The following is an 11,721-nucleotide window of genomic DNA, read 5'->3' on the forward strand; positions in this document are numbered from 1 at the left end:
CTTTACCCTGTTGTTACCATGTGCTGCACCAGCAGCAGCAGTTGCAGTGGCAGAACTCCTATTAAGTACCAAACGAACGTAACGCTCACTTTTAAAATCTCTACTGTATCTTCTCAATAACAATCTATGATCTAGGGTTTCTGTGAGATCCGATTAATCACAATCCTTCCTTCAAATTTAAAAGCAAAAATGGGCGTCGTAATCGAAAGCTCCGTTTGGGAGCCAAGTCCATTTCTCCATATATTCATATTCCTGTCGTGCTTCGTTTCAATATCTGTCCTTCCTTATTCATCAAACAAACCTTCCTCTGTTTTCGACATCGGACTCTCCTCTGCGTTTCATTGCTTTCAACGAAACTTCCTCTTCATCTATTCCCTCGCTTCAGGTAGCCTTGCCTTCCTTTTAATTGTGGAGTTAAGTAATCTTTTTTTTTTTTTTTTTAAATTTGAATTATTGATTATTTGTTTTAATTGTATTGTTACGTTTTGGAATCAGTTTTGGAAGGTTTGTGGTCGGTGTTTGGAGAGTATGAGTTCGTTTACTATGGATTTAGTAAGGAGCAGATGGTGTTGCTTCTTTGCCTTGGTTATGCAGCTGCTCTCTTTGTTGGAACTTTTCTAGGCATGCTCTCTGATTTAATGTAAGTTCATTTGTTATTGTGTTTTCGTCAATCAATCATGCAATGTTTGCTAGAATCGGTAGAAATTTCACAGTGATTAACTTATTGATTTGTTTCCAACAACTTGTGTAAATTATTATGGATTCAGTTGTAAAGAAGAAGAATAATGTAATCGTGATTTTTGAATTTCAGAGCTTGTACTGTGTGGGGTGTAAATTGGGAAAAATTAAAATATGATCTTGTCTTTGTAAGTGAAAGGGACAATTAATATTCTTTGATATTTTGGGGATCCTTTAATAATATCTTTAGTTTGAATGAATGAAGTAATTGTTTTGTGTTACACATTGATAGCATCTTCATGGACTAGGATTTCCTACGTGGAAATTTGGGGCTCTGCAACTGATTGTTTCATGTTTGTGTACTGTAGAGGTCGAAAGAAAGTTTGTTTGGTATTCTTCATCCTGCACCTCTTTGTTGGCATATGGAAGAAGATTTCAGTGCATCCAGGCGTCTGGGTTGCGAATATTTGTTTATCACTTGCCTCCTCAGTATTTTCTTATAATTTTGAGACATGGGTGGTTGTTGAACATGAAAAGGTTTGTGTATATAATCTTTTTTGTTTCTGTTTCTTGCATTTCACATGGATCCTGCGAATATACTACCCTTTTTTTCTTTTGAATATATTTGTATTCAAAAGATTGGTTTCAGTTTCCTTTATCCACATAACACTTTTGGGTCATTATTATGTTACATCTGCACATGTGAAGAAATCATTCATGGTTGTTCATACATGTTTCCTTTTTGCAGCAAGGGCACAGGCAAGATTCTTTGAGTGACACCTTCTGGTTAATGACTTTCTTTGAGTCTGCATCCCTAATTGGAAGTCAAATACTCACGAACTGGTTGGTGGGGAGTAATGTGGAGAAAGGCATAGCACCTGCTTCCAATGCATCTATTTTCATGGCATTATTAGGAGTCATCTTGGTCACAAGAGGATGGACAGAAAATCCACTAATGGAATTTAAGGAATATAAGGCATCCTTCTTTACACATATTTTTGGTGGTAAGAATTTTTTATTTTTGCATGTGGTGCCTAATTCAAATTAAAAAAAAAAAAAAATACATATGTGTTATTTATACCTTCAGTGAGGTAGTTCCTCAGTTCTTATTTAGGTTCAATGGTTGTGGTGACAAATGCATCGAAGGCTTTGTTAAATATGCTGGATATGTATGATATCATCCACGATTTAGATAAACCTGTTCTGTAGCCATTGCTTCATTCTGACTGTACTTCATGCACTATTGATGAAAATCTATTTTATATTTTGCACTTAATTGGCATCTCTCATTCACACAGACTGTTTTTGTTTATTATTCTAGCTATGATAAAAACAAAGTCATTAATTTGCTTTGTGAAAGAGCGTTAGAGTGTTTCTTGTAGTTTATTCCAGAAATTTGTCATTGTTTTTAGGCTCTTGAGGGAGCATCAGCATTTCTTTTCATTTTAGAGGTTTGATTATATGAGGGTGTTATTCTATCATCTGAGGATTCAACAGCTGATCACTGATTTTGCCTCCTGAAATCTTGTGTGCCATTTTAGGAATTTCTATTTGATTTTGATTTACTAAAGGAATTACCTGCATGTAGCTTAATTTAGTTTATACTGAATGCATATTATGATTGATAGGCAGAAGTAGGAGTTATCTAGTCCAAGAATTTTAGAGATGCAGATGACAATCTTACAGGGTAGAGTGGATTTTTGTTTGCTATGACTCTTTGAATAAAATATCTTCTCAAATTTTAATTTATATTGATGCTGAATTGTGTATTATAACCAGATAGAAGGATATGGCTGTTGATATGGGCACAAGCTTGCCTCCAATTTTCTATAGCAGTCTTCTGGATTCTGTGGGCCCCAACATTGGTGGTATGATCCTATATCTTATTGGAAAAGCTAAAAAGATTGCTTCTGACATTTGGTTTTCATTACTCATTTTCTTTCATTACTGGAGATTCTTCTAACTTCAAGAATTTTAGGCATTATGGCTAGCTTTACCAAGGTCATAATGTTTTTTGAATAAATTTCATGTTTTGTGACAGAATTTTGGTGAAATCAAGCTTATGGTGCTAAAGTGTACGAATTTTGTGAAATTTCAGGATAAATAGTTCTCTTAGACAGGTTAAGTGGTTAAAAAAAAAAGTGCTTAGTGACAATATAGAATACCCTAACCAAACTGCACACAATGATGCCATATGATTATTACTGAATGTTGTTTCTTTCTGTTTTCCCTTCTTTAGGTAACTTCCTATTGTGCACCTGAATCACAAATTTAATTAATAAAATTGAAAAAGGAATTGTCAAGGACAATTTTCTATAAATAAAGAAAACAGCAGAATGTATACATATTTTGAAGTAAGAGTTGAGTTGAAATCACTAAATTGCACTCATATTATCTTTTTTATCTAGCAAGTATAAGCCTAAGGACATATATGAAAAAAAGACATTAAAACTCAAGTCTTTCCATGCCATATATGCTTCACAATTACAAATGTGGTTAAATTAATTATTCAATTGATAAAGATGCTTTTACAAAAAAATGAAACAGAAAAAACTAAGAAGCTAACTGGCAGTTATTTTGTAATAAGTGATTTTATTTTTTTATCATGTGAATTTAGGCTGATGGGCGAGAAGTGCATCTAGGATTGATATATCCATGTTTGCTTGGTGCAAGAATGCTGGGAAGCACTGTATTCCCATGGCTCATTAGTGGACCATCTTCAATTCGGACTGAGGACTGCCTATTACATGCATTCATTGGGCTGGGGTTTGTCTTGTCTATAATAGCTTATGATTATCAGGTATGAACATGACACATATCTTAAAAAGATGAAGAATTATGTTAATCCATTATGATTCTGGCACTAAATAGAAGCTGACATCATCTATCCATGATTTGCAGGAGATCGGAGTCTTAGTCACATTATTCTGCTTATTTCATGCCTGTGTTGGCTTGATTTTGCCTTCACTTGCTAGATTGAGGACCATGTATGCTGAATTAGTGTCTTTTCTTTTAATGTTATTGTAGCTAAGTTTTTTAGTGAACTTTTATTGTTTGATAATCAGTTTCTTGTTGTCTCTGCAGGCATGTGCCAAATGAGTTGCGTGGAGGGATGGTTAGCCTTTCTCTAGCTCTTGCAAATGCAGCAATTCTGCTTTTTCTATTGCAGGTGTGTATTTCTAACTAAGATCTTGGAACATGGGAGACACTTTGACTTCCATGTCTGTGCTGTTTAATGCACCAATGAGGAGTATGATAGAAGAACTGTTGGTTTCAATGCAGCAATCAATCTTTTCTTGGTGTGATACCTGTCTTCCTGGAGGCATGAGGGTAATATACTTGGATTTGAGGATTGTCCTGTCCAATGCTAAATATCTGTGGCTTTGATGTAGGCCACGTTGTTGGACAGATTGTAATTCTTATGACAGGAAAGATACCATGTTGACTGGCATAAGTGATCTTATAATATCACCACTTTGTTTTGATGGTCACAAATTATCAATTTAAAATAAATAAATGGTAGCTAGGCTGAGATGATGTATGTGAGAGGATACTTTTTCACATTAGTTAATGACTTTTAAAGCATCTATAAACCTTTGTTGAACTTGACTGAACTGATCAACCTAGAGCACAAGCAGGTTGAATCTGGTCTTATGTGAGAATTTTCTTTTCTAATTATATTAGTGGTTTGGCTTATCAATGAGCTTCCAAACCTATATTTGGAAGATATTTATGTCACAGCCACGTTGAATATTTTTGCTTAAGTGTAGAGTCTGCATTTTTATCAGTAGATTAGTGTATGTTTGTTTGCCCTGATTCTTGCCTGCTGGCTCAGCTTTCAGAGAATAGATAGAGCATGTTCTAATCTGAAGATGCTATCCTTTCAGGGGAGAAAAAATCCTTTCATTCTGAATTCATAATTGTTGTTAGTTTGGTTAGAAGTTGGGTTAAACTTCACTACTATATCACCGTTTCTTTGTGATGCTGGATAATGTTGCTTCCCAAACTGTTCTAAGATATCTCAGTTCTGACAAGATTCTAAAATGTTCTTAGCTTAATGTGGTGTTCGCTTCATTCCACAGTACCATTATAATTGAGCTTATTTATTCATTTATTTTTTCTATTACATATGAATGTTATCATTGAGCTTATTTATTTATTTATGTATATGAAATATGAGCTAAGATGTTTGCCTTGATAATGTTGCAGAGAGGCTACTATCACAAAATTGAGAATGCAGCAATGATGGCATTTGCAGCCCTTGGGCTGTTCTCAGCGGCTGCTTGTATGCATTTACTGAAGAGTTGGGGAAAGCAACCATACCAAAATTCCCATAAATTATGATTTCCTTCCCTGATATTGTTTTAAGCACTGGTTGGTGGATTCATGGTGTCTTACATCTATCACCAATCGGTGGACATGAAAGTGAGATGCATTTACAATAGTGAAACGCATATGTGCTGTCTAATTCCAGTTGAAGTATTCGAAGAGGCATCTGATTATGGGAATAGGGAAGAGACCATGAAGTCAACCAAGTTCAGTTTTAAGGCTTAGGTTAATTTCTGTTACACGAAGCAAGGAGTTTGTACATAAGTAATTTTTGGTTGTTGAATCCTGCAAGTTTTGAAATTGTCAGGCAGCTATAGTACCTTGCAGCTAAGCCAGAGTAATCGATCATATTTGAGCTACATAGAAAAGCTTGCCTCTGATACAGTCAACTTTTACATGGATGTGTTGAACTGGTAAACTCTTGAAGCCACCACCTAATAGAAGCTGATGTTCTCTGATGTTTGGATATATACAGTCGTGGATCTGGAGTCACTCTCGAATTTTAAAGACTTTGCTATCCACGGTATGTTCAATAAAATCAAGTTGAAAACGATATTAAATTGTTATAACAATTCTTTGTAAAAGATGTTCCTCTCTTCGACCTTAGTGTGTTCTGTAGCTCGAATTGCTTTGAACCTTCTATTCCAGTGTTAGCAGAAGTTGGGTATAATTTTTTATGATTGAGACGCCAACAATGCGAGTTTATCTTGGTTTTTTTTTTTTTTTAACTTCCTGCTGAAAGGTTGTCCTTTAAGTCCCTTATTAGCATTGTATGGTTTGATAAAATTATGGGACCGTACTTGGCAGTAGTGTTTTTAGAATATAGATTTTAAGTTCGTGGCAGAATCTTTGGAAGATAAACCATTGAACCTTCTTATTTCTTAAAACTACAAGCGTTAAGTAGCTTAAAATACAATAAAGATTTGGTTTATGTATTTTAATTTAATTAATAACTGAATATTTTCCTTCTGGGATGTCTTTTTTTTTTTTAAAATAATTGAAGACTTTGTTCGTATTAATGGAATAGGCAAGTTCAAATGCAGTGGTTGAACTCATAATCACTATATCAGATAAATTTTTATAAGTATAACAAATATTCAATCTTAAGTATTTTTATAAAAAAATTTTAGTATTTTATTAGTTTTGGTAACCCCAAGGGTCTCCCTGTGGAATGTTTTGGTTAACGGTATGGGTGGATTTAAGTAGAGATCGAGTTTGGATTTGTTCGAGTTTGGCTAGGCTTAAAGAAAGTTGAGATCAAGCTTTATGCTTTACTAATACAGTTGTATGTGCAAGCCTAACTTCTACTAAAATATATTTCCTAGTAAAAAAGCTAAGGGAGATACTTCAAGTCATGTTAAAAACCAAAAATCTATTTATTTCTCATGTTTCTTCACATAAATTCAATAATGATTCAGTGTAGCTACGGATGATATAAATCTCAACACCACCAGAATAGATAAAGAGTCTATTGAAAAGGGAAAAAATAATTTTGAAATTCTTTAAAAAAAAATGATTGTTTTGTTGATATAACAAGTGTCCTTTTACAAAATAATGGTATCCTGCTTGTCACCTACATGACTACTTTTATCAATGGCAAAATTCTATAACTAAGGATTCTTAAATCAATGGGATTCTGATTTTCTCATGTTCTTTCTAGTTACTTGCGTTTCATACATTTCAGAACACATGGTTCAACTTTCATATAAAACAAACAAACAAGTAAACGAAATAATAAAATTATATATATTTATATTGTATATATAAATAAATACATATTTAATCTATATTATCAAATAATTTAATGATTTAAATTAAAAATAAAATAATAAGTATATCTATATATATACCAAAAAATGGATTCGACTATTCAAAACAAAAAGTGCTGAACAGGAGGCATTCGCAATCGTGCTCGTGGAAGCACGGGCGGCACATACAAAATTTCGTGCAAGGCAACAAATGCCACGTTGAACAGGCCACCCTCCTTATAACCACAAATAATGACGTATAAAAAGCACACAACTGGACTAAACCAACGGATATCCTAGCTTAATTTGGATGGTGCTCAAGAAATCAAAAGGACGTAATAATATATGGACAAAGTTTTATATATATATATATATATATATATATATATATATATAAATATTTAATAAATATATATAATATATTATTATATAATTAAATAATTTTTAATTAATAATAAAATAATATCTAATTATATAATATAAATATATTATTTATATACTTAAAAATATGTATATATAGTATTACTCATAACATAAATAACTTTGTTGTCATTGTTATTGTAGTCAAATCTTATATTATATTATGTATTAAAAATCTAATTTTTTATATAATATATTATATATTGTATCATAATTGATATTTTATTATATTGAAATATATCACAAATATTTCTAAAAATTTAAAATTTTTATATATACTTTTATTATATTATTATTATTTTTTTTAAAAATATCAATTCATATTGATAATACATATAATATCATATATTATACTATATATTCATTATATTATATATATATTATTTCTCATTTTTATTATATTATATAGTAAAATATATATCATAAAATACAGAAAATTATAATCATCGTAACGGAGACTCTGCTCCACAAAAAATGCAATAGAATCATTTTCTATGTATTGTTTTCCTCCGCGTAAATATTAAGTGGTCCCCGAGACAATAATAATGCAGCTCTGTGTTTTTAAGAAGAGAGTTGAAGATCATTCTGCCCTCTGTTTTCTTCAATGGTCGCCAGGAATTGAACAGCGGAAATAGTTCAGCTTTTATTCTGCTGCATAGACAGAAGTTAAGCTTTCTAAAAATAGATGCTTAGACTAAATGTTTATTGCTCTATAATTCCTAACGCAACACCAGTCAAGCTTGAAAGCTGGAGGGGTTCATGGATTATTAATCATCACAGAGCTCGGAAGTCGCCTTGGGGGATTTCCGTCAGGGCCTTGAAAGATGAAACGGGTGGGGGTACAAGCAGCTCTCCAGGCAGGAGCTGGGACCCTGGTTTGGAAATTGAGGTCCCTTATGAACAAAGGCCGGTATGTTGATGCTCCTTCTATGCTTAGTAGTGGTAACTTCATTGCTCCCTCAAGAATAGAAAGATTAAATTCGTCAGTTAGCTGTGTATATAAGTCTGGGAGGTATATTCTTTACGGCTCAGACTATCAGTGATTTATGATTGTCAAACAACACTTAACAATTATTTGTTCTATATTAGGTGAACGAATACTCATCTCTGAAAGATGGAGTTCTGTATTCATGGGGCGAACTGGGACCAGGGCAGTTCTTCCTTCGTCTTGGGGGTCTCTGGTTAGTCACTTTCACGGTTCTTGGAGTTCCAATTGCAGCTGCGAGCTTCGATCCTTCAAGGGCAAGTAGAAAATGAGAATTTTGTTTGAGTACACAGTAAATTAATAGTATAATGATTAGAGAAGAACCCATTTGTGCCACTGCTATCATATATCTGAAAATATTTCTCAATAACTGTTTGGTTCCACGGCCTTGAAAGAGATGGCAAAAAGTGGATACAATTTAAGTAGAAAAACAGATTCTTGATTAACAAAATAAGCAATCAAAATGGGTTCTGCAGAAAGAGGCACATTGTCTTCATGTTATGGCAGTCAAATGTGCAAATATAAGACTAGCTAGACATATTCCATTTTCTGAGAAGCAGGCTACTTTACTTACAATATCAAATGTGCAAATACTGCAGGAACCTCTGAGATTTGTGCTAGCTGCTGGAACAGGAACTCTTTTCCTTGTATCACTAATTGTCTTGCGAATATATCTGGTAGGGGATACCTCCTCCTTCATGTCAAAAGCATTTCACTACTTGAGTTATTATGCTGATTATGCAGTTTTCACTTACTAGTACAAAGCACTTTTGAAAGCAAACCATGCCATGAACAGTATACTTGCAACCCAAGTACTTGAGACTCTGATCTCTATTTAAGTGGACAACTAAAATGATTAAATGAAATATTAATCCATACTAAAAATGATGTAGTTTTTTCTTTCAAGAACTCAGAATTTATTTAATCAACTACAGCATTATAAGTTATGAGGTGACTTAAGGATGCATTAATCTATAGTTTTGCATATTGCAGGGATGGAGTTATGTAGGCGATAGACTTCTATCAGCAGTGATACCATATGAAGAAAGTGGGTGGTATGATGGACAAATGTGGGTAAAGCCACCAGAGGTTAGCACATTTTGAACTCATCTCTCCTTTTCACTTTCCTTCCATCTCTGGCTGATGATTGTAAGTCAGAAAAAGAGTACAAAAGACTTGAGGATTACTTTCATTGATAATTAAAAGATTTATTAGAAGAACAAAGCAAACGAAAAAAAAAAAACCTCAACTGCGGGACTGGTATAACGGACAGCCTAACTTGTTTCCCTGGCAGGTCCTAGCTCGTGATAGGCTATTGGGTGCTTACAAGGTACTATCAACACGATCAAATTTGTTTTTGTAGTTCTACAAACAGAAGCATGCATCTCCTGGGAAAGTTTATGTACTAAACCGGACAATATACAGTACTATACAAGCATCAAGCATTGAAGACATATTTACATGCATTTCTACTAAAATTGCCTCGTCACCTTCTATGGCATGTTTAACAGCTCTCTGAGGTGCAATTTTTGTGCTCTTTAAATGAATGCAACTCTCATATGGGAATTTATGCTTTTAGGTTAAACCAGTCATCAAATTGCTAAAACAAACACTGGTAGGAACTGGAGCTTTACTTGTGACATCAGTGTTGTTGTTTATCTTTGCCACACCAGTGGAGCATTTCTTTCAGGCCACCTTTTCCACAAAAGAGAATCCCTTTACTGTTCCAGTTGAGAAGACTGAAAAAAAGTTTAACATAAGGTATGTACACAAAAGTAGAGATTCCAACCCTTCAATTCTGCAGTGCTTCAAACACTTACATTATCACAACTTTCTTCTTATATATGAAGAAAAGAGGAGCTGCTTCAGTTGCCAGTGGAGGTCAAGTCTGATGATGATTTGGCGGCAGCAGCTGCTGAGGCTGCTGATGGAAGACCTGTCTACTGTAGAGATAGATATTATCGTGCGTTGGCAGGTGGACAGTACTGCAAATGGGAAGATCTGCTGAAGTAAAAGAAAATAAGGAGGATAGATTAATCTGTAATTTGCATTCACAGGAACACTTCTTAAAAGTTCAGTGTTCTATGACATTTGTTTAATGAAACCAATTGGATGATTTAAGATAAAGGGAAGTCAAGTGAAATGTGAAAGAAAAATGATACAGAAACTAACAGATAAATTGTAGCTAAAAGAACTCTCAATAGAATCTCTGCCCTTCCTCTTTTACCTCCAATTAAATAGTCTTCTCTCTTTCGCAGCCGGATGGATGACAACAATGAACAGCTTCACTTCATGCCTGAAGAATAACAACTTCAGGAACTATTGTTGCAGAAGTAAAATGATTTGCTTTTAGAAAAGATCAGAGCACACACAAATATTGGCAGGATAAGGGGCAATCTTCCTCAACTTATTCTACTAGTCTCCTTCTGAATAGCCATAGTAGGATTCATGATGAAAGATCCAGCAGAATACTAGGATTTCTGATATTATTCTCAGATCAACTTAATTTAAGAATAATAAAATTTCTGAAGAAGCAGCTTCAAGCCACTGTAATGAGGCATGACACCAGCACTAACCCCATAGGTGTTTTTATGAAATCCATACCAAAACCAACTCTATACCATATCCAGTGCTTGAACAAACAATTTCAGTGATATTATATCAGAAATTATAATCCAAATCAATCTTAAGTGAATTTGAATAAGAGTCATATTAAATCTAACAATAAAGCACAAAATATTTCCAAGATTTGACAACCCATATGAAGCATTATCCCTGCATATTAAGAAAATCTATAAAATTATCAGCTGAAGACAGTATAGATAAGAGAACAGATTCAAGTATAATTCAAGTATAATGCAGTTAGAGTATATGGAAAAACTGTAAACACTTCAGAGGAGATGCATGGTAAAAAAAAAAATGGGTGACTGTCAATTAATACCTGCCGCCCCTAATCCTCATTGCCTTAAATCTAGATGCAGTTTTACCAAATGTCAATATTCAAGAGGGAAATCTTTTGTTCGTATACATGGCATAACAAAAAGCACTTTCCACAATATTCTTGCTCCAACCTTGCAAATTTGTAGCAAGATTAATTGAGTCATCTCATTCTGTTCATGCGAGAAGCACCAGAAATCATTATTATTACATGCAAAGTCATCAAGAACCCAAGCACTGTTTCAAAAAAAGGCCAAATAGTTACAGTGTGCACCACTCAACAAGCAAGCCAGAAGTTGTAGATCTGAATCTAGTGTTTCTTTTTAATTAATAGGAAAAATGGCACTAAGAAAATCGCATCTTTAAGTAAGCATCTAAAATATAGACTGAAAATTGCAAATCAAGAATGAAAGCCAAAAAGAAAGTAAACAGAAGGAGATGGGCTAGTACCCAAACCAGAAATAGGTCCGAGTGGAGCACTTGATCCAACAAAAAAAATTGTAACATCACGAAGAAATTGTCCATCTTAACTAACAATGTCACAATTTTACTTTTGAGCTTTACAACCCAATACACATTTTCATAGTGAACTTACAAGCCTTAACATCCCTAAGCAATGTGTGC

At 33.8% G+C, this 11,721-nt stretch overlaps 2 protein-coding genes across 3 annotated transcripts; both read left to right on the plus strand.

Annotated features, from left to right (window-relative positions):
* Positions 1 to 5,699, plus strand: LOC123199658 (molybdate-anion transporter-like). 2 transcript variants are annotated; one of them, XM_044614689.1, is made up of 10 exons: positions 1 to 385; positions 496 to 640; positions 1,047 to 1,215; positions 1,427 to 1,682; positions 2,458 to 2,546; positions 3,296 to 3,478; positions 3,580 to 3,665; positions 3,763 to 3,847; positions 3,961 to 4,008; positions 4,888 to 5,699. In XM_044614689.1, exons 1-10 carry the CDS (start codon positions 190 to 192, stop codon positions 5,020 to 5,022), a joined length of 1,392 nt encoding a protein of 463 aa, XP_044470624.1. In that variant the 5' UTR covers positions 1 to 189; the 3' UTR covers positions 5,023 to 5,699. The 2 variants fall into 2 exon arrangements, with proteins under 2 accessions (XP_044470624.1, XP_044470625.1); XM_044614690.1 differs by lacking the exon at positions 3,961 to 4,008 and having other exon boundaries at positions 2 to 385.
* Positions 5,700 to 7,697: 1,998 nt separating this feature from the next.
* LOC123198551 (protein CONSERVED IN THE GREEN LINEAGE AND DIATOMS 27, chloroplastic) lies at positions 7,698 to 10,287 on the plus strand. The gene is made up of 7 exons (XM_044613243.1): positions 7,698 to 8,085; positions 8,265 to 8,417; positions 8,760 to 8,837; positions 9,154 to 9,249; positions 9,455 to 9,490; positions 9,740 to 9,921; positions 10,011 to 10,287. The coding sequence occupies exons 1-7, from the start codon at positions 7,861 to 7,863 to the stop codon at positions 10,171 to 10,173; spliced, it is 933 nt and encodes a 310-aa protein (XP_044469178.1). The 5' UTR covers positions 7,698 to 7,860; the 3' UTR covers positions 10,174 to 10,287.
* The last annotated feature ends 1,434 nt before the right edge of the window (positions 10,288 to 11,721 follow it).

The sequence above is a fragment of the Mangifera indica genome, chromosome 16 (assembly GCF_011075055.1).
Source record: "Mangifera indica cultivar Alphonso chromosome 16, CATAS_Mindica_2.1, whole genome shotgun sequence".
In the NCBI taxonomy this organism is placed as follows: domain Eukaryota; kingdom Viridiplantae; phylum Streptophyta; class Magnoliopsida; order Sapindales; family Anacardiaceae; genus Mangifera; species Mangifera indica.

Coding starts and splice junctions, on each gene's coding strand:
- LOC123198551 (XM_044613243.1), top strand. CDS start 7,861: ATGCTTAGACTAAATGTTTATTGCTCTATAATTCCTAACGCAACACCA. Junction 8,086..8,264: donor TCCCTTATGAACAAAGGCCG/GTATGTTGATGC, acceptor GTTCTATATTAG/GTGAACGAATACTCATCTCT. Junction 9,491..9,739: donor GGCTATTGGGTGCTTACAAG/GTACTATCAACA, acceptor TTATGCTTTTAG/GTTAAACCAGTCATCAAATT.
- LOC123199658 (XM_044614689.1), top strand. CDS start 190: ATGGGCGTCGTAATCGAAAGCTCCGTTTGGGAGCCAAGTCCATTTCTC. Junction 386..495: donor CATCTATTCCCTCGCTTCAG/GTAGCCTTGCCT, acceptor TTTTGGAATCAG/TTTTGGAAGGTTTGTGGTCG. Junction 1,216..1,426: donor TGGTTGTTGAACATGAAAAG/GTTTGTGTATAT, acceptor TCCTTTTTGCAG/CAAGGGCACAGGCAAGATTC.